Source organism: Castor canadensis, chromosome 14 (genome assembly GCF_047511655.1).
Source record: "Castor canadensis chromosome 14, mCasCan1.hap1v2, whole genome shotgun sequence".
NCBI lineage: Eukaryota > Metazoa > Chordata > Mammalia > Rodentia > Castoridae > Castor > Castor canadensis.
The window spans coordinates 105,224,248-105,249,387 of NC_133399.1; the positions used below are offsets into that span (position 1 = coordinate 105,224,248).

The 25,140-nt window shown below is 44.8% G+C and overlaps 1 protein-coding gene across 1 annotated transcript in view; it reads right to left on the reverse strand.

Annotated features, from left to right (window-relative positions):
- The window catches only part of Adra1a (adrenoceptor alpha 1A), an 86,304-nt gene extending 61,443 nt beyond the window's left edge, over positions 1 to 24,861 (reverse strand). Inside the window, exons 1-2 of the mRNA XM_020153652.2 lie at positions 24,555 to 24,861; positions 21,809 to 23,345 (exon numbers count right to left, since the gene is read on the reverse strand). Coding sequence (XP_020009241.1) covers positions 21,809 to 22,694 — 886 coding nt within the window. The 5' untranslated portion in view covers positions 22,695 to 23,345; positions 24,555 to 24,861. The remainder of the gene's footprint in view (positions 1 to 21,808; positions 23,346 to 24,554) is intronic.
- Between the last annotated feature and the right edge of the window lie 279 nt (positions 24,862 to 25,140).

Below are 25,140 nucleotides of genomic sequence, written 5' to 3' on the forward strand. Positions count from 1 at the left end.
AACTTATTTTCCCCTTTTACATTCAGAGATTTAACAACATAGGACACAGCTCCAGGATCTGTCTGAATCTACATCTGAGGAAGCCAACTTAGACCAGCTTAAAGAGCAAGTCACCAAAGCCACTTTGCAAGTCTTGGGGACAGGTAGAAGATCTAAGCCCTTGCTCTAGTTTTTATATTAAATAAAGTGAAGCTGGCTGGGATCTCTCTTTAATGATGTCCTTTGAAGAGAGTATTAGACTTTGATTCTCTTTAATTTAATTCAACAAATATTTATTCAGTACTTACTATCATGCTGGGGCCCCAACGATTCAGAGCTGGTTGAGACCAATTCAGGTTGGGGCTGTACAGTGCAGTTTGGCGCTTAAGCGCTGAGTGCCTCCAACTGGCTCTGTGGTTCTGCTGATGAAGATCCTGGCCGTGGAAGGCAGGAGGCTTCCCAAGTGACAGAGCAAGGGTGGCCAGGGCACTTCACTTCATGAAGTCATGGTGAAAGCATGGATGCCATTAGTACCAAAGAAATGGTGTCAGATAAAAGTACTACCATAAGCCACCACTTGTGTAGCTTCAGGGCTTGGTTGCTCATCTGGACACAGAAAAGGGCCTCCGCCTTCTACAAGTCTATCATAGGACAGCCACCTCCTCACACAAACTGCCTCCACAATTTATTTAAAAATGTAAATATGATAGTGTTCCTAATCATTGAGTACACCTAAATCCATTCAGAACACAAAATCTGTGCCTAGGCTGTCACTACTCTGATGCCCACCCAGTGCCCATCTCCACCCTCAATCTGGGACCAACTCCACCGCCCCTGGTCCCCTCAGTTCTGGAGGCAGAGGAAAGAACAGCTATGCCTTCACAATGTTCTCAGCTGCATTTTGGACAAATTAGCTATTGAAGCCACTGAAATAAAGACCAGCTTTTCACACTCAACATCTTTGTTATCTAAGGAGATACAAAGTCAGCTTGTATGTGGGTATGCAGAGCTACCACTTATGATACAATGCAGTTGATGAATGATGCCTGGTAGCTATATCGGAAAGCTATAGATGGTGTTAGTCAAGTCACTTCTTTATGACTAGTTTGACACCCTGACTCCCACATTGGAAAACTAACCTCCCTTGAAGGTACCCATATGACTGACCATTATGGCCCTGTGTAGAGACTGGTCACATGCCAGTCTGCACCTTCACCTTGAAGCCAGAGTCTGTTGCGGTCTGGCACCCACCAGGTCCTCAGTGTATTTCTTGAATTGGAGATATTTTAAGATCCTAGTTCACTCAGGGGTGGTCTCCCGGAAGAGGTGAGCTGGGGTTCATTTTACAAAACAGAACTGATTTGGTTGAATGGGCATGTTTCTTCCTTCCTGCCTTCCTGGAGACTAGAAAACAGAAACAGGGTGGGGTTGGGAGGATGGGGAGGGTGTAGAGGGGAGGAAAGGCACAGACTGTTCCTATGACTCCCTCCTGTTTGGAGGGATGCCGTTGCAGGCAGGTTGACTCAGCCAAAGTCAAGGGAGAGAACAGATCCTCACACCATATGTTCTCCATACGAGACACCTTTGGACGGAGCTTAGCGCTGACCTCGGACATCACTTCCATCTGGATGCTGGGGTGAATCACAGGAAGGCAATATGCACTTTCTCAAGTTCACATCTGGCTGGGGCCGTCCAATCTCCATCCTGACCATTATGAAACACTATTACCCAAGAACACTCAGAGGGAGGCAGAATCAGTAAATAAAGTGTGGGGCTCTAACTCCCTTCCAACAGACACATTTAGACATATAGAGATGTCACAGTAAAATGCAGTCGGTGGCTTGGCTTTGAGAGACTGACTGACCCTGAGATGCTCTGGATGCTGGGTTATCACAGTAGCAAAGAGCTAGGGTGTGGGAAGGTGGTGGATGGATAGGAGAGAGCTTTCGTGCAATATTTTTCTTTCTAATATTCACCCTAGATGATTCATTTGATATTGACACCTGAACTTTGTGAGACAGCTAGGTCTTGCCAATGGCCCTATACAAACTGCATGGTGTAAATCAGCTGGGTAAAAGCAGTTACCATGGAAATGCCAGACTTTGGTTTGTAAGGTATAGGTAATATTTACGATGACTGCAGTGATGGTTTAGAACAATGCACTACTTGGGAAAGTTTCTTTTTTACCCCACTACTTGGGAAAGTTGGTTTTTTTTTTTAAATATTTTTCCCTGTGGAATTTGGCAAAAGAAAAAATTTAAATTAGATTGGAAATATTACCTTCCCAGTTAAATAGCTAACACAGGAGGTCTTGATTTATTCAAACCATATTTGCTGAAGACAAATTTAACTCTACATGGAGACAGTGCTGAAAGGTCAGGGTTTGTCTTGGTTACTTTGAGAGAGTTGCTAAGCATTTTGTCCCCCGTGGAGGCTGGGTTGACACTGGAACGTGTTACTTGTGTTATTTTCTCACAACTATTTTTCCACCTTCAGTAACAAGAGGAGAATTATGACTCTAGAGGGCAAACACATCCTTATGTGGGCATGATCACAGCTGTGACCAAGTCACTCACCAGAGCAGGAAAAGGCTGGTCACATTAGCACAGAGGACACCAAGGGCACAAGATTTGGCTCCAGACAGAACCAGGTCCCAATTCCTACTCTGTCACGTGTTTGTTGTATGAGCCTGGTCAAGTTACTCTCCACCCTCTGCCACAATTTCTTCTCTGAAATGAACATTGAAATATCTATTGCTCCAAATGTCCTGAAGAATTAAATGAACTAACACACATAAAGCATTGAGTATTAGTCCACAATAAACTCATCACCCAAAGCAAATCAGTCCTAAAGAAGAAGGGAGGGGAGGGGACTGGGGAAGGCAGAGGAGCCAAACTTCCAAAGCCAAGCCCTTCCTCCCTCCCCTTGCTCATCCATCTGGCCGTGAAGGCCGTTCAATCCCATGGATGTCCTCTGGGTTTCAGTCCTTTCTACCAATGCCTGGAGATGTCTGTCTTATGGGCCCATCTTCCTTTTCTTAGAATAAAACCATAGTTTGACCATGAAGCCCTTAGTGGTACTAATGTCCTGTATTTCCCTTCTTTCTTTTATTCTCTCAGCAGCTGGCTCTGCTCCCCTTTCCCTTTCTTTCTGACCACCCTCTTAAAGGAGGCCCTGGAGCCTTACCTTTCACTGAAGCTCTTCCCAGATCCTGAAAACACAGTCTGAGAAAGCAGGGGACATCCCCACTGTAGATATCTCTTCTGTGCTCTGCATCAAGTCTCATAGGTTACAAATGACCTGAAATTACTAAACAATTTTTTGATTTGGGTCCTCTTTCTCTCTGACTTTGCTGCTGCATTCAACAATGGTACCACTCTTTCTTCAACTGAAATTGTCTCTTCGTTTTGTTGCCAGGCTTTTACACTCTGCTTAATCTTCCACTTCCTCCAAACCTCAAGCAATTCGTGTTTGTTCTTCTATTCTTTCCAATTTCATACATGTCCCAAAATTCGCTCTTGACCCTCCTCCTTAAGAGATGATCCACTGACTTTGCTTTACCATTTCCCCATTTCCATCCTGAGCCCTCCCCCTCACCAATGCGCTGCTTTTGGCTACTGGGCTCTGGACCAGTCTTGTCCACCAGAGCATCTTAAGGTGATGGAATATTCTATGTCCATGCTGACCTATCTGGTAGCCACTAGCCATAAGTAGCTCTGGAGTACTTGAAATGTGGTTAGCCTGACTAAGGGACTGAAGCTTTAATTTTTTCTAATTTAAATTTAAATTTACCTTGCCACATGTGGCTAGAGTCTACCATATAGTCCAGCATAGTTTTGAGAGTTTCACTTAAACACTACAATTTCAGGCTGAAAACAATACAAATCAAACATGTTCTAGAGCCATTTCCTTGTCCACCCTCTCTATCTATGGCATTAGTACCACACTCCATGTTCAAATGTTATCTGTTACTAATTCCACTCTGATTCTCTCAAAGCACCTCTGATTCCACTGGCCTGCCTTGAAACGTCTCTGCTCTCTGCCCTATGCATCTCCCAGCCACACCCCCATCCAGGTCCTCACCCAACGTAAACCATCAACATGAATCGCTCATTTCCACGTCTTGCCATCACTGCTGATCTAACCTCATTCTAGAATGGCTTCACTATGCCACTCACCTGCCCCTGACTCCCAGTGGGTCCCCACTTTTCTTACTTCAAGGCCAAAGTCTTTGTCTGGTTTTCAAAAAGACATTGAGGATAATGTTGTGCCACCGAATCCAGTCAGCTTTCTTCCATAACTATTTTTCTTCAGTCACACACACACGTATACTCAGACACGCTCAGGCACACTCAGACACACACATAGGCCCATGATGTGCTAGGCTCACCCCTATCCTGGAGTTTCTATTGGTTTTTCCAATCTTACCTGTCAAGACCGCTCCATGGAGCGTCCCATGACTACCTCAGACCACCTGACATCTCACTCCTGAATTCCTGGAGCATTTATAATGAACATTACTTTGTCCTGGTGACTGTTGCTTGTGTGACCTCTTCTCTCCTGTTAGACTTGAAAGCAGTGGGTCTTCTTCAGTAACCCCCACAAGACTCAGCTCCAAACTAATACACAGTGCATGTTTAGTGCTTCACAGACACTTCTTGATCACTCGGCAAGTTCAGAATAAAAGTGGACATGGAAGCAACTGAGACCTCCATGAATGTTAGAGTAAGCTGCTCAATCATTTACCCCGCTCCCTGGAGGTCCCTGCTCATCCTGACTTTTCTTAATTCCTCTCATTTGTCTATTTTTCCCATCACCCAAGAAACTGTATGAACTAATCATGACAAGGTTTGGGTAGAAAGTGTAGGATTTTCTGTTATTTCCTGGGAATGGTGGCTATGGCCAATGCCTTGTTTGTCAAAGAAAGTTAACATGTTACAGAAGAAAAATTCTCACAGATCTGCCACTTACTAGCTTGGTGACACTAGGTAAATTGTTTAACTTATGAGTCTTATAAGGGGGCAGGTAAAATGATTCAAAATTCTGCTTCAAAATCTTATAGGAGAACTGTGAGTTGAACAAAACAACCCTTGGTTAATGGGTTACGGTATTGCATCGGATGTACAAGAGGCAGGATGCGTGCTCCTCGGGGATGGCGTGAGCATTTGGATTTTAAGGGAATTAAACCAAAGAACCTGATTAAGGTAAAAAATTCCGGAGCATGGTGTCTGGAATCACAGTCCATAATGGGTGCAGAGAGGGAGTAGGCAAAGTGCCTAGGGCACCCATCAACACCCAGGCCATTTGTGCATAAATGCTAGTTGCATAAAACAAATTGTGATTATTATTGATGTTTGTAGTTTTCTAATCAAACACAGCAAATCATCAGAGTTTTGAGTGTCATGAGATAACTATCTGTTCAAAACCTTTGGAGTGAAATGTGCTTTGGAGTTCAGGATTTTTCCCGTTATATAAAAGAAATATAAGAATGCATAGAATCTACCATTACCAATGGGGTGTATCCCACAATCAAAATATAAGTACTTCCTGAACACGAGGCATGCATTTTAAATCTATGAATAGATTCATGAGTTCAGATTGGGTTCACTGACAAGTGAGTTCTCATCAGGACAGGTTATGGGTCCAAATGATTACTATTTAAATTGCTATTACTGTAATTGTACCTATTTCTGATGTGCAGTGTAATAATTCACTATATGCATACAAAGTATAATGATCATATCAGGGTAGTTAGCATTTTCATTTTTCAAAATTTTAAAAATCAAAATATTTTATTACCACTGAATACATTAACATTGGACTTTTTATCTTCAGAGGTTTTGAAATTGGAAATTCCAAAGAAATTGTATTTCTGCACTACTTTACATAATTTTCTATAGAAAGAAAGAGTTGTTTTGAAACCCTCCATTACCTTTTAGAAATGTAAAAAATACTGTGCAGCAATTTCAAAACTTACCACAAAGCAATAATAGTCAAAACAGTATGACACTGGCAGAAGATCACGTGTAGAATACAGAACAGAATTCTATGCCATAGAAGAGAATTCAAAGTTTGGAAACAAACGCATGTGTATATGGAAACTTGAACTTTTTTTTTTGGCAGTACTGGGGTTTAAACTTAGGGTCTCATGCTTGCTAAGCAGATGCTCTACCACTTGAGCCATTCTACCAGACTTTATTTGTGTGGGATATTTTCCAGATAGAGTCTCATGAACTATTTACCCAGGCTGGCCTTGAACCATGATCTACCTGATCTCTGACTCCCAAGTAGCTAGGATTACAGGTGTGAGCCACTGGCACCCAGCCTGAAAAATTGAATTTTGATAAGGTGTCAAGACCTGTCAGTGAGGGAGAGAAGAGACTCTTCAATAGTGGTGCTTGAACCACCTGATGTCTACATGCTGAAGACTGGGACTAGCACCTTACCTCACACCATACATAAAAACTAACTCAAAAGACCTAACTATAAGTGTTAAAACTATAAAATCCTTAGAAGAAAGCATAGGAATAAATCTTTCTTGCCTTGGATGAGACAATGACTTCTTATATATGATGCCAAAAATACAAGAAACAAAAGAAAAAGTAGATAAATTGGATCTCAAAAATTAAAGACACTTGTACATAAAAGGACACTGAAGAAAGTGAAGCCAGCCTTGGTGGCACACATCTGTAATCTTAGCACTTGGGAGGCTAGGGCAGAGGAAGTGAGTTCAAGGCCAGCCTGGGCTACTTAGTGAGACCCCCCCCATCTCAAAAAAAATATCGAAGGCTACCTCCAGAACACAAATGCTTGAAAGACATATAACTGATAAAGTTCTAGTATCTGAATACATAAATAACTTCTGAAAGTCAACAGCCACAGAAAGCCCAACTAAAAATGGGCAATCACGTTAAAATCACTATTCCTCCAAAGAAGATAAACACCATTAGGGAAATGCCAAGCCAGCCACCCTGTGAGTACAGCTTCACACTCGTGAGGGTGGACCTAACAACAACAAATGAAACTAACAAGTAGTGGTGAAGCTGCAGAATGACTAAAACATTGCAAACCCCTCATACGTTCATTGCTGGTGGCAGTGCACACTGGGACAGCCACTGTGGGAAACGGTTTGGCAGTTCCTCCGTGAGCTAAACATAGAATGCTGCATGACTCAGCCATTCCACTTCCATGTGTTTATCTAAAGGAATTGAAAACAGGTATTCAACAAAAATGTGCCACTTTTAGTGGCACTAGTCATAATTAGCCAAAAGTTAGGAACAACTCAAATGCCCATCAACTAGAATGGTTAAATAAAATATGGTATATCCATACAATGAAATATTATTCTGCCACAAAAAAGCAATGGTGTGCTGTAAATGCCACAACTTTGAAAGATTGTTCTTCACGAAAGAAGCCACATGCAAAAGAACACATACTATATGTCCCTTACATAAGCAATGCTGAGAGTGCAGACCCATACAGACTGATGGCTGCCAGGGGCGTGGGGAGGGGGTGGCTGCCAATGGGTAGAGTTTTATATGGGGGTGACAGAAACATTTGGGGACTAGATAGCGGTGAGGGTTGTACAATGTTGTCAGTGTGCTAAATGCTATGGAGTCCTACAATTTAAAAATGGTTAAAATGGCAAACTTTATGTTTTGTGTAATTTACCACAATTAAAAAAAAAACTTGTAGAAAGACAATTAGTGTCTTTAGGGGCCTTCAGGCATCTGGAGACTTCAGGCATTTTCTTTTTTAAATCATTATCCAAGATGTTGGAAACCTAATAAGAAAATATAAATGATAATAAAAATTCATCTGAATGATAATAAAAAAATTAGTGTTCTGCTTTAAACGTGGTGTTTCTAAAATATTTGGATACCATTTAGAAATTTATATAACAAAAGCGAGGGGTTAATAGTGGTGTCACTCTTTCCTTTAGGGGCTGGTTCATTCCCTGCCATGGGCCAGCGGTTTTACAGTTTTCCTGGTCGAACCCACAGTACAGCAGGAGCATCTGCCGGCCCACGGGTGGCATTGTGATAAACAAAAATGTCTTTTAAAATCATCAAGCGTCCCCTGGGGTCAAAGTCGTCCATGGTTTAGAATTAGGAATGTTATTCTGGGATTTCATCCTCTTTTAGAGTTTCCTTTAAAAAATCCATTTCACAGATTGTCCACTAGTAATTTTCCAATAACAGGGAAATCGTGGGGTGGTGGGGGCATGACACCAATGCAGATTGTAGGTAAACGTCAAAATCATTTCTCACCCTGAGCAATCAAAGTACACAATCAACCTGCAAACAGCGGGTTTCTAACTGACGACTAAATGCCGTGGCAATAAGCTAAATGTGGATAGCACATTAAAAAAAAAATGAGTGTGCAAAATGTTTCCTTCTCCAACCCTTTTTGGGCAAAGCCTACTGCTCTGCCGGCATTCCAGAGGAATGACAGCCCAGGGGCCTTGGTCCCCTTGCCTCCTTCCCCTGTGAAAATAGAAAGCATGCTTCCTGCAGAACTCTTCTGGTACCGTTTGCTGAGTCTGGAATCAGACACCATCAGCACCAAGAGCAGCCTGTGCTCTGACCCCCTCTGCGGAGCTGCCAGAAAAAGGGGAGCACTGAGTGTTCAGGACTCAAGGTTCCACACTGCTGCCACCAGCATGGCGCCTCTGTTTTTCAGTTACATCTTGGATTTTTAGGTGGCATTTCCTTTGCACAGAGAGTTCTGAAATTAGGTTGGAATGCCACGGGCTCAAGGCAAGATTCCCTTCTCATAGGTGGAAGCAGAAGTGCAGAGGAAGGGACAGAACCAGGTGAACAAGAGCCCAGGATTTTGATCTGGTGGCAAAATCCCCTGTCCCCAAGAAGGTAGCTATACAGCTCCAGTCAGAAGTCCCGTAATCTTTGTTGTGCTTCAGTTTCCTCATCTTACACCAGCATCACCACCTCATCCTACAGGCATGTTCTGGAGTGACACTGTTACCACAAGTGGCATTATAAGCATTGGTGACATGATGCATGGAGTCCTGATGTCTCTGATTTGGATGTTGAAGCCCTAATCTCCAATGAGATAGCATTAAGAGGTGGAGCCTTTGGAAATAATTAGGATTCAATGAGGTCATGAGGGTAGGGCCCCTAAGATGGGATTGGTGGCCTTATAAGGAAAAGAAGAAGCTAACACTTTTTCTTCTCCATGTGTGGACACAGCAAGAAAGTGGCTATTTGTGAACAAAGAAACTCACCATGCGGGCCCCCTGATCTCGGGACTTCCAGCCTCTAGAGTTGTGAGGAATAGATGCAGGCTGTCTAAGGCACCCGTCTATGGGACTCTGTCATAGCAGCTCCAGTGACAAAGACAACTTCCTATCTCCTATCTCATCATACATATCCAGACACTTGTTTTCCTAGGAAGAGACTTGTTAAACTCTCATGACTTCTCATCCTCTTATGACCAAGACCACAAAACAAAGTCCAGTTGGACCACATGTCATTGTCCTCTACCTGCACTGACAGGCAGGCTTTGTCTTAAACCATGACTCCCCACCCTTCAGGTTGCTCTCACTTCTGCTTCATGCGTTGGTATAGCTGTGAAAGAAGCCTGCATGGAAGCAGTGATTTCTAGATCAAACTGAACTTCCAGAATCTTCCTAAATTCTTAATACAACTCAGAGAACAACCACAGGGGTGAAATTTTATATTCCTGCTAAATGAAGGTGCTACCGACTCAATCTTTACCCGATCAGCGACTGCATGAACTTCTGTAAAGGAAAATGGGTCCACTGGAAGCAACTCATAGCAGTAGGACAACTTACATACCTCTTTCAGCATTTGACAAATAACGTAGATTACTGATAAGGTAAAAGAAAAATGAGTAAAGGAGAGCTGAAAGAACCACTATCAAAATTACTAACATATATATCTATTAAACATTAAATCTATCAAACATGTAAATTGTTGATTATATAGTAAGTCATAAAGAAAACCTCATTTCCATAGCTAGAAAGTATGTATCTCATACTCTCTCAATATAGGGAAGTCAATTAGGAATTAATTTCAAAAGAGTAGACAATTTTTAAATGAACCATCACTGAGAACTCCTTCCTTATCTATATGGAACAAAGGAAATATCAAAAGTAAAAATAAGAACCAATTGGATGAGAACGCAGTCTAATAAAACACAGGGAAAAGAGTTAAAAGTTTGCTTAGAGGAAGCCACACAGCTTTGATTGTTTTCAATCTTAAGAAAGGAAAGAATGAAAATACACAAATTAAACATTCTGTTTGTAAGCTAATATTGAAATGCAAAAATAGCCTGAAAATAAAACAGAAAAATCTTGGTTTATTTAACTAAATGAATTCATTGTAGAATAAATTAAAATAATTAACAAATCCAGAAGCTGGATTCACTGAAAGATCTAATAAAATAGTCTTCCGGGAAGTCTCAGAGAATGCAAAACACAAAATTATAAGTATGTAATATGGGAAATGAGAAGGATAGCAAAGGAATGAAAGGTTCCAGAACTGATGTATAAATCCAAGCTAAAATAGCAAAGCTTGAGGACAAGGAAAATGGAAAATAAGGGAATAAAATCTCTCAATCTGACAATCAAGATAAATCACTGTTCTTGGGAGAGGCAGAAACCAGTGTCAGAGAACAGCATCCATAAAAGGAACTGAGCCCAAGCATTTTATGGGCAAGTTTTTCAAACCTTCAAGGAACACATAATTCTTATGCTATTTAAACTGTTGCAGACTGTAGAAAAAATGAAAAGTGTCACAATTTGTTTTTGAAGTTAACGTAAACCTGGTACCAAAATGTGACAAACAGTCCAGTAAAACGAAACGGTAGACTGACTTCACACAGAAATAGAAATGCAAAGTCGGAGCAAAAGCTTTTGTACGGAGTCGTAACACAGCAAGAATAATGCTTGCTGACCAGTATCATCTAATCCAAGAATACAGTAGGGCACCAGTGCCAATAAAATACACCAAATCAATGCCAATAAAAATTATATCATCCAGGTATGGTGGTGCATGCATACATTCTTGTGCTCAAGAAGCTGAGATGGGAGCATCATGTGTTCAAGGTCAACCTGGGCTACATAGTGAGTTTGAGGCCAACCTGAACTATTTAGAAACACCCTGTCTCAAAAAAAAAAAAAACCCACAAAAACAGAAAAAGGACATTTTATTGGTGGGCATTGAAAATCAGTGCTTTGTACAAGTGAAAATTCATTTTCTACAAAATTGCACTCTAAAATGCATTTAAAATCCATCTGTATAGAAAGTTCTGTAAGCTATAGAACGACACAGCCCTGATTTGATGAAGTGTATCAATCTAAAACCAACAGCCAGTGACATATCTAATTTTGAAATACCAAAACAGCATTTCTCAACGTCATTCTATAATCGTTTTTTTCAGGAGAGCTTAGTAAGCATAATTAAAAGCAAAAGGAAAACAACAGTTCCCAAGTAGACTGGGAATACACAGAGCGACTTAATGAGCCCAGAGGTTCCCTGGATGGACAGACATCCAAGAATAGACAAGATCATTTTGAAAAAGAATATTCATACAGATATTTTAAACCAGAAACTATTAAAATGGCTTATGATTAAAATAATGTGACATCAAAGTGAGAGCAGAGAGACAGATAAATGGGAGAGAAATAAATGATTGAAGACTCTTTTTTATTCAACAAATGTGGTTTTCCAAAAAGACAGGAAATGATGGATTATTTGATAAATCTTTTGAGAGTGTCTGGATAAACTCATTTAAAAATTAATATATTTAGACACCACCTACCAAAATACAACCAGAAACTTCCAGATAGAATAGAAATGACTCTCTAAATAACCAGTGGAGACCATCTGACCAGCACTGGAGGGGTTTCTTCAGACACCCTGCAGAAGGCAAATTCCATGAGGTTAAAATGCAGGAGTAGATAAAAATTTCCTGTGCTCATGTGTCTGTAAGAACCATAGACACAATAAGATGCAAACGGGAGAAGTAGTCATTAAATGCACGCAAGGTTTATAATATTTTAAGAAATTCCCCATCTTCATTCCCCTCTTAGACCTCTCTCTTTCTCTCCCAGAAGTCCACTGGCTATTGTTATATCATAGAAGGTGTGTGCCACCCTGGGAAGGAGGAGGTTATGATTCAGAAGAGTGTCCTGTCATGAATTCAAGGCCAGCCTGGGAAAAGTTGGTGAGACTCTATTTCAAAAAAGAAGATGCAAGGGGCTGGCGAAGTGGCTCAAGTACTAAAGTGCCTGCCTAGCAAGCATGAGGCTCTAAGTTCAAACCCCAGTACCAACAAAGAGAAAAAAATACAAGATGCAAACAAAAAGAAGGAGGACACAACTCAAGTGTTGAGACTTTACCTAGCATGTATAGGGCCCTAGGTTCAAATCCAAGTACCACAAAAAATGACATGGTAGTTACAGGTTTGCATATAATTTTTTCAGAATCATTTAATTATATCCTAAAGTGTCTGCTTTTTACTGTATATCAACTGTACCTCAATAAAATCTAATCAATAACAATTATACACCACAATGTACCCCTACCCAGCACAATAAAGAATAAAAAATAAATAAAATGAAAAAAAAGAAGATGAAGAAGAAGAGTGTCCTGTTTAGCTTTAAAAAAAATAAGGAGGAGGAGGTTGTGGAAGGAGGTGGCCAGGCATTTGTTCTCAGCTCCTCTCCACAAGGACGGCAGAGGCATTTAAGGATACAGGTGTGATGACAAAGCCAGGCAGAGGTGCTTTTTGCCACTCTCTATTTTGGGTGTCCAGGAGGAGGGGGTCCCTCACTGAGGACTACCATACCTGCTAAGGTGACAGCCAGCATGGCAGGACAGGGAGCAAGTCTGGTTAGCTTCATGGGTTTGGTGTGAAGTTGCTGCAGGGCTCTCTGTGTCCGGAGACCAGGGATGGAAATATTGCAGAGAATCTGGCTCTGGAAGTTGACAAAGTTTTCATGGGAGCCTTCGGCAAAAAGCATCTCCCTGGCTAATGGTCATAGAGCAAGTGTCACCCAGCCAGGAGATAGTTGAGTCAGAGGCAAATCTTGAGGGTCTGTGGTGGCAGTAAGGACTGGGTGAAGCTGGGCCACTGGACAGGACAAGGGTCCATGGCCAGCAGTCTCAGATTCCTCAGGAGGACATGAGCGTGAGGCTGGAGACCAGAATCGAAGGACTAGATCGGTTAATTAATGTTCTCAGTGCAGGACATTGAAATAAACAAATTAATAGGTCACAATTAGGGCTATGGCCATGCTATCGTCAAGATGTTGAGTGTCCCCAAAGGTCCATGTATTAAAGGCTGAGTTCCCAGTGTGGCACTACTGGTAGACGCTGTGGCTCTTTAGGAGGTGGGGCCTTACGGGAGGTTTGTTGGCTATCGTAAGGAGGAGATGCCCTCAAAGTGGACTATGGGGCCCTGGTCCCCCAACCTCTCTCTTGCTTGGTGTTCTGGCTTGTGAAGTGAGTGCTTTGCTCCTCCAACCTCTCCTGCCATGATGCTCCACCCTTGTCAGAGGGTCAAGCAATGGGGCCACCTGATCTTGGACTGGAGCCTCCAGAACCATGAGCCAAAATACATCTTTCCATTTTATTAGTTAATTGCCTCAGGTATTTCATCATAGTGACAGAAAAACTGACACAACTACCCTGAGATTATGTAAGATACATGGCTTAGTCAGCAGTTTAGAGAGCAGTTTTGAAAGGCCAAGTGCTGCAGTCTGGGTGTTTGTGTCCCCCAAAATGTAGATGCTGAAATCTCAACTCTTGATGTATTAGGAGGCAGTGCTTTTGGAGGGGATTAGGAAAGAGGCCTTGCTTCTTCACTGTGTGAAAGAACACCTCGAAGGTGCTGTCTGAACCAGAAAGCGGGCCCTCACTAAAAATCTGGTACCTTGACCTTGGGCTTTCCAGCCTCCAGTGCTGTGTGAAATAAATTTCTGTTGTTTATAATAATCCATTTAATAGTATTCTAATACCAGATTAAAATAAAAGTGTGTGTGTGTATGTGTGTGTGTGTATTTCTTAGAAAATCCAGCACATGGGTTTTTGAAAAATAAAGAAGCCACATTTTTTTTCAGCAAATCTGAACATAACATTAGAAGTCAGCCAACTCAATATTTTTGTCATGATTAATATATTCAATGGATAAAATGAACTTACAGTTAAAAAAGAACAGCGAATGAAAAAGAAGCCCAAAGGTTGGGCATGGTGGTGTACACCTGTAACCCCAGCTGTGTGGGAGGTAGAGATGGGAGGATGTTGGTTCCAGGCCAGCCAGGGAAAAAAAGTTAAATAACACTTTACTTCAAAAAAAGAGAGGGGGTGTTACATGTACATAATCCCAGCTATATGAGAGGCGGAGATAGGAGGATTGTGATCTGAGGCCCAATCAAAAACAAGACCCTATCTGGAAAACAAAACAAAACAAAAATAAGTCAAAAGGGGCTGGCTCAAGTGGTAAGGTGCTTGTCTAGCAAGCCAAGGTCCTGAGTTCAATCCCCAGTACTACCAAAAGAAAACAAAAGTGACTCAAAAGCAAGGTAGGCGATTTCAAAAAAGAAAAAATTTAAATGACTAATAACAATGTGGAAATAAATGTTCAGATAGCAAAGAAATACACAGCTTAAAATAAAAATCAGTATACAATGTCACATCAGCAAGCTAGAGACCCCAGTTAAAACATAGGAAGTTTGTTAGACAAAGACATTGCCTTCTAAGAGTGTCCTCCTGCCCATTGCGACACTGTGCCATGAAGGAACACCACCATGCTTGTTGCTAAGTGACCAAGGAGTTACCACTTCTTCAACCTGAGGACTTGCCTGATTTGGGAGAGTCAGCCATTGTTCAGAAGTCAGTGTCACTATCTCCAGAATAGGATGGTAAGCTGTCACTCTTTGTCTTGTGGAGAGAACCAAAATTAATTCAAAGCCATGTCTAGTTATATTTTTTGTGATCAGGAGACGTGCTTCCTCGTAAACCCAGACTCTGGAGGCAGTGAGGAGCCATTCCCGGGCTAGGCCAGCTCTGGAAATAAGAATTTTAACGGGTACGTCAGAAGGCTCATACCCGGCAGGCTATATCTCACCCTGTCCTATGGAAAGGTCTCCTGACTGGTCTGATCACAATCTTTTTTTTTTTTTTTTTTTACTAAGGCTTTGATATTTTAAAATATGACTTTGATCACATCATCTCTGTTCCCTGGTCATCTTTGGATAGAGGTAACTTGTAAAATGGCTACCAAGTCTTGTTTAGTCTGGTCCTTCTGCTACCAGCTTCATTTGACACCAATTATGTCCAACCACAGTGGCCTTCTAGAAAATTCTTACAAGCATCAGGCTGGCCCTGTCTGAGTCTGCATGTCTCTGTGCTCTCCCTCCTGCTTTAAACCACTAAATGTCAACCCAGTCAACAGATCTTGGATCAAAGGTCAAGCCCTCCTTCCCGGCAGTCTTTTCAGCCCTCCCCATCCAGGACCACTCTTATCTTATCTGGATTTACAAAGCATCATCCAGACCCCCTTATGGCACGGTACAGTTTGGGATTGTTTTATGTGGTCACCTGATTGCTGTGTCTGCCTCTGGAGATCAGAAGCCTGCAGGAAGACAAGGACCCTGACCGTAAGGACCAGTATATGGGATGCTCTCCCTGTAACCATGGGAGAAAGAGAAAAGTCATTTGATTCCCTTGTGAGGTCAGTATTCTTCAAGAGGCCCATGACAACCCCTCATCCCTATGTGTACCGCTGCTTCGGCATCAAAAGTGGATCTGTCTCCATTCCTCTTGGACTTGGACTAGTCTCACAACTTGCTTTGACTGCGGTGAAGCTGGGTGAGGTATGGCCCCACCTCTGTAGTGGCTCTCTTGGAGAGAACTGTCACACTATAAGACCATTGAAGGAAGAGAGGCCACCACAAACATCAGCCATCCCCGCCTGCCAGCTGGCTGATGCTGACTTATTCCTGACCCACAGACTCCTATGTCACATGATGGCTTTTTGCCACTGTTTTGGGATGGTTTGTGATATAGTAAGAGTAACTGAAAAACTGGTATGTCAAGTTAAATCCTAACTGCTATTAGACTCTCTTCAATAGCCATATTTAAGAAGTCAAGCTTTTTCTGTAAGAATCAGGGGTCTGAGGCTGGGCACAGTGGCTCAAGCCTATAATCCAGGCTACTTAGGAGTTGGAGGTCAGGAGGATTGCAGTTTGAAGACAGCCCTGACAAAAAGTTAGTGAGACCCATCTCAGTATAAGATAGGTGTGGTGGGGTACAACTGTAATTCCAGCTATGTAGGAGGCATAGGTAGAAAGATTTTGGTCTGAGACCAGCCCTGTGCAAAAAATGCAAGACTATCCAAAAAATAATTAAAGCAAAAAAGGGCTAAAAAAAGACAAAAAAAATTTTTAAAGGGTTGGGGTTGTAGCTCAAGTATTAGAGCACCTGCCTAGCAAATGGGAAGCCCTGAGTCCAAACCCCAGGACTGTAAAAAAGGGGGACTGAGCCCATTGTAACTTCAGTGAAGCAGTAACCCTGGGTTATCTCTGGTCTCCACTGAGAAATCACAGTCATTACATGAAATTTGCATATGATCATATACACTGGCTCTTTTTCTTGCCTGGCTTATGTATCAGCTCTGTACTTTGCTAGGATTTAATTGTGCAGCTTTTCAGCTCTATTAGGGCTGTGATTCGCTGTTGTTATACCAGTGATTCTCTAGCTGCCTGGCACACAGTAGGTGCACTATGAAATTTTGCTGAGTGGATGAATCATTGGCTCTACCTGGTGAACACTTGGCCAGCTCCACCTTCTCCAAGCGTCCCATCTTCTCCCTCCCTACCGCAGTCTCTTTTTAAACATAATTCTCAAATATTCTTTGTCCCTGTAAGTCACACTGCAACCTAATACTGCCTCCTTTGGTTCAGAGTTAATAGCAATGGCATAGGTCCAGGTTTTTTATTTAAACTTGAGAATGTGTCCAGAATGCAGACATGCGTGTTCAATAAATGCTGACCCCTTCATCCCTTTCTTTCTGATGCTCTTTCTTTCTTGTGCCTCCAAGTGCATCCACCTTCCACGTCAACATCCTTGTCAGCCTGTCAGTAACCCCTGATTCATATGAACCCTGCTAAGATTAACAGCTTTTGCTATTTGCTCTGTACTAGGCATGATGGGAGGCAGCTGGTCTATCTGTTTTATGAAAAAGAAAACCTAGGTTTCAATCTCATCCCTGTCTTCTTTTTCCATTTGGCTCACTGCCTCTGGAAGTAGTAGGCACTAGACATGGAGGTGAAACAGGTACAGATGACGCACAGGCTCCAGGCAGTGAAGCTTTCTGGGAGGCTGTCTTCATCCTTCCTTCTCTTCCATGGTTGAAGGATAGCATCTTTCTATTCTCTCTACTCATCTCCACAACTAAAATGTGCTTTTGCAAGCATTCACTGCCAGGTAAAAATGACAGACAGCAAGCTCCAATGTGACCTCCCTCTGCTGAGGGGCTCTGCATTTCAACTCAGCATTTGGATGCAAAAATGAACCAAGACCAGGCAAATTGAATTTCTACCTGCAACTGCACTGTTCAATCCAGCAAGCAGCACAGCTTTGGGGGTGGGGGGACAGAAGTTTGGAAAAAGGGAGGTGTGACAGCCAGGAGGACACAGAGTCTTCTTTTTGTACGCCATGCTCAGCCCTGCTCTGGCTTCATCTCTGTTGCCTTTGCTCCCCCACAGCCTAGTGCAGCCTGATAACCTCTTCTTCCCCGGAGAGCACTCGTCATACTTAAAAGCTTATGTCCCTTGGGTATGATAACATAATGGTGTATTTATTTTTTTGGTTCACATTTTGCATGAAAAATAGACTTAAGGTGGTTAATAAAAACATAGCTGAGGGCCCAGCAGAAGAAGTGCTGTCTTCTTTTAAGCACCTGCTCAGTCAGCAGTGGTACTTCTGGAAGCTTCTGCGATGACTTCCAGATGAAGGTAAGTGCTGTATTCTTCAGCACCTGGCAATAATGCCAGTAGAGCACCAATTTCCTAGCCCTGTGTTCAACATTCACAGTTTGTCTCCTTAACTAGATTGCGAGGCCCTATAAGGTTGGGGTTTGCTTTACTCGTCTTTGTCATTCTGTCTAACTCTGTGCCGGGGCCTTTTACACCACCCATACACCCTGGGAAGAATAGCTTTGCACTTACTTGGTGTTAGGAAATTGCAGATCTGTGGGTGAGCAGCCTGGTCAGACACTGTGAGGTGTAACTTTTCAGTGTCACTGTGGCCACACCCTGACTTAGGATTTAAAGGAAGCCCAGTGACTCTGAGACAGAATACAGAAGCCTGTGTTACCACAACACACCTCTGCCATTACGTTATGTCTTCACCTATTACCAACCCCCTGAGAGCACAGACCTAGGAGGGAGGCTGTACGAAGACTGGAGCCTCCACCTTCCCCTGCAGGACATTGGCCTTGGAACTTCATCTTTCTGTAGCGACCGGTCACCAACACAGTCCCTGTAGTTTTTCTATTTCCTAGCTCCGTGTGTGCTCTCATCTGACCCAGTCTGTGTCCCTTAACAGACATTTGTCCCCTCTTCACCCTGCTCCCTAGAACTCATATCCATCCTCAGCCATGTCCCTCTATCCTCAGCTGCTCAGCTATGGCCAGCGTCACACAGCCTCCTCAGTTGTGCTATGTTAAAGTACCTGACTTAACTCCCCTAAGTCCCATCAGGACTTCAGACTCCACCACGTTTGCATGGTGTACTTCCTCTCCCACTCTCAGAGGTGGGTGTTCACATCTTTTCTTTGCTCCTTGAACTGCCACACACCCTAGCCCTTCCTTGTTGTTCTTAGCCCATTATTGGAAGACACCTCTGTCTCTCCCGCCTTGGCTTCTTGCCTGGTGCTCACACCTTTTGCCTTCTTTGTCACTTCTTCCTCTTGGGCACTGAATCCCATCTTCTCTCTTGCCTGTGCTGCTAGTGTTCTCTGTTCTACCATCCCAGGAGAACTTCGGATGATGCTCTCTCCCCACCAATGACGACCCTCTAGATACCCCAGCAAAGCCCCCTTTCCCAGCACCACTCTAGCAAACTCTTCCAAAGACTTGTCTCTTTTCCTTGTCCCCACTTCACCTTTCATTGTCTCTAGAAAGCACACGATCGGTATTGCTCCCATTGGTCAATGGAAGCCATTAGCCTCCTTTGCTATGGACCTCCTATTGCCAAGTCCACTTGCTGTTGGTCCCCAGTCCTCCTCTTACTTCCCCAGCAGCCATGTGTGACATGGTTGAGTATTCCTGCCTTCTTCAAACATTTTCCTCTGCCTCAGCTCTCCTGAATTTCCTCCTGCCTCCCAGGTCACCCCTCCTCTACCTCCTCTGTGGGTTGCACCCTTCTTTTCCTGACACCCAAGTATCTGAACCCCCAGGCTTAGTTCCCATCTTTTTTTCTCTCAATGCCTTCCCCCGCTCCCCAGCTCTCCATTCCTGAGGATTTGCAGGTGCTGCTGAGTTCTGGTTTTTACTGGTGGTCCACCTAAACTCCAAATTCACATGTCTACTCCTTACCTGGCAGTCTACTTAGATGTCTAACAGACAATTCTCAGCCTAGTGTACAAAACAGATAATGATCCAAATTCCCTCTTATACTTGCTCCTTCCAAGCTTGTCATTCTCTGTTTTTTTGTTTGTTTTTGTTTTTCTTATTATAGTAAAAATTACCACCATTTACCCAGTTATTCAGGTCCCAAACTTGGGAATTATCCTTAATTTTCCTCTTTTCTCATACCTCATTCCAAATTTGTAGCTCTGTCTTTGAAGTAACTTCTGATCATGACCACTTGCCACCTCCACCTGTCTCACCCGAGTCCAAGGCCTCAGAACCTCTGACCTCTCTCCCCTCAACTGACTTCTCCTACAGCTCCTAACTGGCCTCTTTGCTTGCACTCTTGCCCCCCAGCAGCTCATTCTCCAGTCATCAGTCAGAACCATCCCTTAAAATAACAGCCAGACAATCCCTCTTGCTCTTCCCCAAGCAGGTCAGGCTTACCCCTATCTCTGTTCTTAACTGTGCCCTCTGCCTGGGAGCTCTTCCTACAGATTTTACAGTCCTGGCTCCTTGTGACAGTCAGGGCTCTGCTCAAATGTTCCCTCTCCAGGTAAGTCTTTGAAGATCACCTGTTCCATTACCTGTTAGGGCTTGTTGATCTTTGACTTTTGGGACTATATTTATTTGTTTACATGTGTCTCCTCAAAAAAAAAAAAGCAAACATCTCATGGGCAAGGACTTTTCTGGCTTGTTCAGCCTAAGTGTTTAAGATGAGTGTTCAATAAATACTGAGCAAGCAGATATGTGGATAAATGTGTCAAGTTCAAGAGGCAGGAAGAGGTGGGAAGCAAGAAGGTGGGAAGCAGGGAGGTTGGTGCTCTGGCAGAGGCTTGGTAAAGAATGCTATTTCAGTAAATTCAAAGCTGTGATGTCCTTCCAGTTGCAAGCTAAATAACAATGACAGGCAGGGACAATGGAAGACCAGGTGGTGGACCTGGAAAGACCTCTCTAGAAGTGCTGTTGGATAGAAATTTCTGCAATAACAGCAATAATCTGTATCTCTGCTGCCAAAGACAGAAGCCAGTGGGCCATGTGTGGCCACTGAACCCTTGAAAGATGGCTAGCAGGCCTGAGGAACGAATTTTGATATTGTCTAATTTCGGCTCACATTTAAATAGCTACAGGTGGCTGTGGTATTAGAAGCTGAAGAATCCCTTTCCCCACCTGCGATCTCAGGATAAAAGTTGTTGAAAGAACTAGTAAGATAAAAATGTCTGACGCATACTTGGCACTCAGATATAATAGCTACAATTACAACACAGTTGCAAAGTGCAGTACTTCCCATTCATGCCATTGAAATTTGGCGCGGAGGCACTTGAAATGGACTTTTTATTAATTTTTACTGTGACTATCTGTTTGCTAAGAGTTAGTGGGTAACCAATGTGTGGTTCTATGTTTGAGTTCACTAAAAATAGCAAACAACCATTTTGGGATCTCACTGAAGGTCTTTCAGAGATAAACCACTATTCCAAGTGGATCAGCTTGCTGGTACATATAATGAGCTAATTAGTTTTGACAACAGCTAATTTAGCATCTGTAAAAAACTGGATTTGTAACATCACTGTGTTATCTTCAAACAGTGTCACCTACAACTTCCTGGGTGATGTGGGATAAGAGTAGTGTCTGTTTTAATGCTTACCTCACAAAAGAAAGGAATAAATATTTACCTACTGGAAATATGAATTCTTTAAGGTTTAAATTGGTTGGGACATAAAATAATTTTTGTTTCTTCCACACTGACCCAGAAAATAACTTTAATACAGATATAGCACCACAAACCCTTATGAGCAATCAAAGGCAATACTAAAATCAAGCATTTGCTCTGAATCAGCACTGCTTGTTTTCAGGCCAAGGGAGTTTGCATTCCTCCTCAGTAGCAGAGTGAAAGTGGCATTTCAAGATCTGCCCAAGTCCTTGGTAGAGACTGAGAGTCACAGAGCTGGGGTAGATTTAAATTAAATATCAGCTTAAAGGCATTAAGAAAAGTTGGCATTCTTATTAAGGAGACCAATTAACCTGCATCAGTTAGCAGCCACTTTACTGCTGTACACAATTACTGTTGGAAAGACTCGGGTAGAGGGAATGAAACTTCTCATTTTCAGCAGGGAGCCGTTTCACGCGCAGACCCCTCTGCTACCCTTGACTGTGAGTCTTGGGGGGTGGAGACCCCTACGTACTAAGAAATGGTTCCGCAAAGACTTACCAATGGGCATCACTAGGAAAAAGGGCAGCCAGCAGAGCACGAAGCAGCCAACCACGATGCCCAGCGTTTTGGCCGCTTTCTTCTCCCGGGAAAACTTGAGGAGCCTGACGGAGAAGTGCGTCTTGTTCTTGGCGCTGCCCACCCCGCCGCCGCCTTCCGCCTGAGCATTTTTCCGATGAATGCGTAATGTCACTTGCTCTGAGTCTGACTTGTCTGTCTTGAGGCCAGACTTGAGGCCCCGGCTCTCCCTTTTGGCCACCACGTAGACGCGGCAGTACATGACCAGAATGATGGTTAGTGGTACATAGAAGGAGCCCAGAGCGGAGAAGAGCACGTAGCCCGGTTCCTCGTTGATCTGGCAGATGGTCTCGTCCTCGGGGGCCGGCTGCCTCCAGCCAAACAGGGGCCCAATGGAGATGACCAGGGAAAACGCCCAGACGCAGAGCAGAGCCCGGAGCCCTCTCCTCTGGGTGACGATGGTGGGGTAGCGCAGCGGGTAGCTCACCCCGATGTAGCGGTCGATCGAGATGATGCAAAGGCCCATGATGGACGCGGTGCAGCACAGAACGTCCACCGCTGCCCAGATGTTGCAGAAAACTCTGCCAAAGGCCCAGTAGCCCAGGATCTCGAAGATGGCTGAGAAAGGCAGCACCGTGGAGGTGAGAAGAAGGTCGGCCACCGCCAGGTTGACGATGTAGTAGTGAGTGACCGAGTGCAGATGCCGGTGACAGGCCACGGAAAGGATCACCAGGATATTCCCCAGCACCCCGAAAATGATAAGGCCTCCCAAGATCACCCCGAGCAAAATGGCTTTGGAAATGTTCACTGGCGCTGGCGGGTGGGTGCAGTTGGAGCCTTCAGAAGCATTTCCAGAGAGAAACACCATGGTCCCAGCCGGGGCCTGGCAGATCCGGCTCTGGAGGGCCACCCTCGGGCGGGGGCGGAGGAGACAGCCAGGGAGCAGGGAGTCAAAAAGTCTGGGCTTGGGCGAGCCCTGCCTGCCGGATTTGGCTGGGGGTGAGAAAGAACGCACGGATGGGAAATGACCCGGGCCAGCCCTGGGGACACTCAGAGGGCCGCGCTAAGGTGCCGGGCATTAAAGACAACATGGCCAGGGGCGCGCGGGGCGGCAGGAGACCCTCTCCACTTACTTTGCTGCCCCGGAGCCCCGACTTCCCCCCTTCCCCAGCTTGAGGAGAAGCTTGAGGACACACGTTGCCAATGCAATCCCAGAGTCACTGGAGTCCGCTTTTCTGCACCGTCTGATCCATCCCAGTCGGGTATTCTGAGCAAAATTTGGGATTCAAAATTCTAGAGCCAGTCTTCCACCAAACCACGGGCTAGAATGGGCCAGCCGTCGACGCTGAAAGGCAGGGACCATCGGCATCCGGGCGCTGCAGATGATAACTCCTGCCCGCAGCTACCCTCGACTAGGCTGCCCCATCGTGGACTCGTGCTTGAGTTGGGTGACGCAGGTGTGAAATATTTCCTGCGACCGGACCGAGGTGGCGCCGCAGCTCCGTTTGCCCGCGTCCTGCTGGAAGAGCGCAAAGAGAAAGGTGCACAGTGAGCCAGGCGCCCTGGAGAGCGAGGCGGTGCTGGCAGCCCCGCTCACACTGCGGTTCAGGAGCGGTTTTTACTCAACAGATCCGAGGCGACACCGGGGCACGAGAGGGGTCTGCGTGCTGCGTCCCCTGCGCCCTCACTCCCGGGACCCTGCCTGCGCATATTCTGCCTCTCTACCTCTGGCCAAGTTCAAGATCCAAAGCACCTCCTCCCCTCAAAAAAAAAAAAAAATCCTGAAGCCTCCCAGGCGCGACTGAGGCCGGCTGGCGTGGGTCATTGTGAGCCAAGCCGGAGAATCTACCCGGTAGTCATTTGAACAGGTTGCACTGCAGTCACCTGGAGGGGGCGGCCTGAGAGAGGGAACCTCTGAGACCCGGGAACCGCAGGGATAGTGCCACACGCACGCTCACGCCACAGGAATTTGCACTTGTAGGTTCAGAGCGCGCGGGTCTGTCTACCAGCCAAGCTGGCCCGAGAGCCAGGTCCCGAGCAAAGCCCAGCGGATCCCGAGGGCTAAACGCCACCCAGGTCGGTCCTGGTTGGGTTTCCAAGCTAAGAGTCACCAGCCCCAGGGGCTCGAGCCGCGCGAGCCACACCCGGGCTGCTGGGGAATGGGGTGGGGAGCGCATCGCTCTGCAGAAGGGGCTTTGCAAGTGACAGTCACTGCGGTTTTTGTAGGCGTAAAAATCAAGCCTGCGCGCCAGCGGACCTGGGACGCCTGGGATTTTCTGGGTTGGGGGCCACGATCTGCGTAAGAAACTTGGATTTCCACAACCGCAAAAGGTCCTCGGGGACTTGGGACAGGAGTGCGGAGTGTGGGGACGTGCCCACTTTGCCATCTAGGCTTAGGCCCTGAGACAAGAATCCCAAGCGAAGGCTACTGTGAAAATCCCAAGTTCAAGCCTTCATAGGCGACACTAAAGACGTGCCACTGCAGAACTCGCTTTTTCCTACTCGGGGCGATAAAACAGAGGGTTAAGCAAACACTTGTTAACTGGAAGGAACTTCCCAGAATCTATATAGGAAACGCGGTGGGGTAGGGGTGTTTGCATAAAACCGGGGAAAGACAGCGCCAGGCCCTGGGCTAAGTGGGGGTCGGTCTCACCTGGAGGCCAGTGGGGCGCTGTCCTCGCCCACCCGGCCCTGCGGGGTGCCTGCGCCCCGCGCCGCGCGCACTCACCTGCAGCGCGTGTGCCGGGTCACCAGCACCCACGCCGGGGAGAAGCGGACCACAGTTCCAGGAGCTGCCTATCGCCTCTTCTCTGGTCGCTGAGAGGGGACAGTCTCCGAGGAACCAAATCCTAATCGTTTTTGCACTCGCTGACTCACCCCTCCACCACGGAGTCAAATTCCGGACTCGCACTGCTTTACCTGAATATTCTTAAAATAGTGGACACAGAAAAAGAGAAAAAAATGTAGCCAATCATTAACTCCACAGTCACCCCTTTAATATTCGTCTCCTCGACACCAGAAAAGACTGGCAAGGAACTTTGCAGCTCCCGCTGACGTAACACAGGCAGTAGCCCAGCTAGTACCGTAATCTCCTGCTCTTACCGTATTCCTCTCTGGCAACTGCAGAAGTGCCTGCAGCCCACCCTTTTTTTTTTTTTTTTTCTCTTTTTCTTCCTTTCTGGGCTGGGCTTTCGTTTTTCTTTAAAAAGGTGTGTGTGTGTGTGTGTGTGTGTGTGTGTGTGTGTGTGTGTGTGTGTGTGTGTGTGTTGGGGGAGGAAAGTTACTTAAATGACTTTAAAAGGTCTGATTTTAAA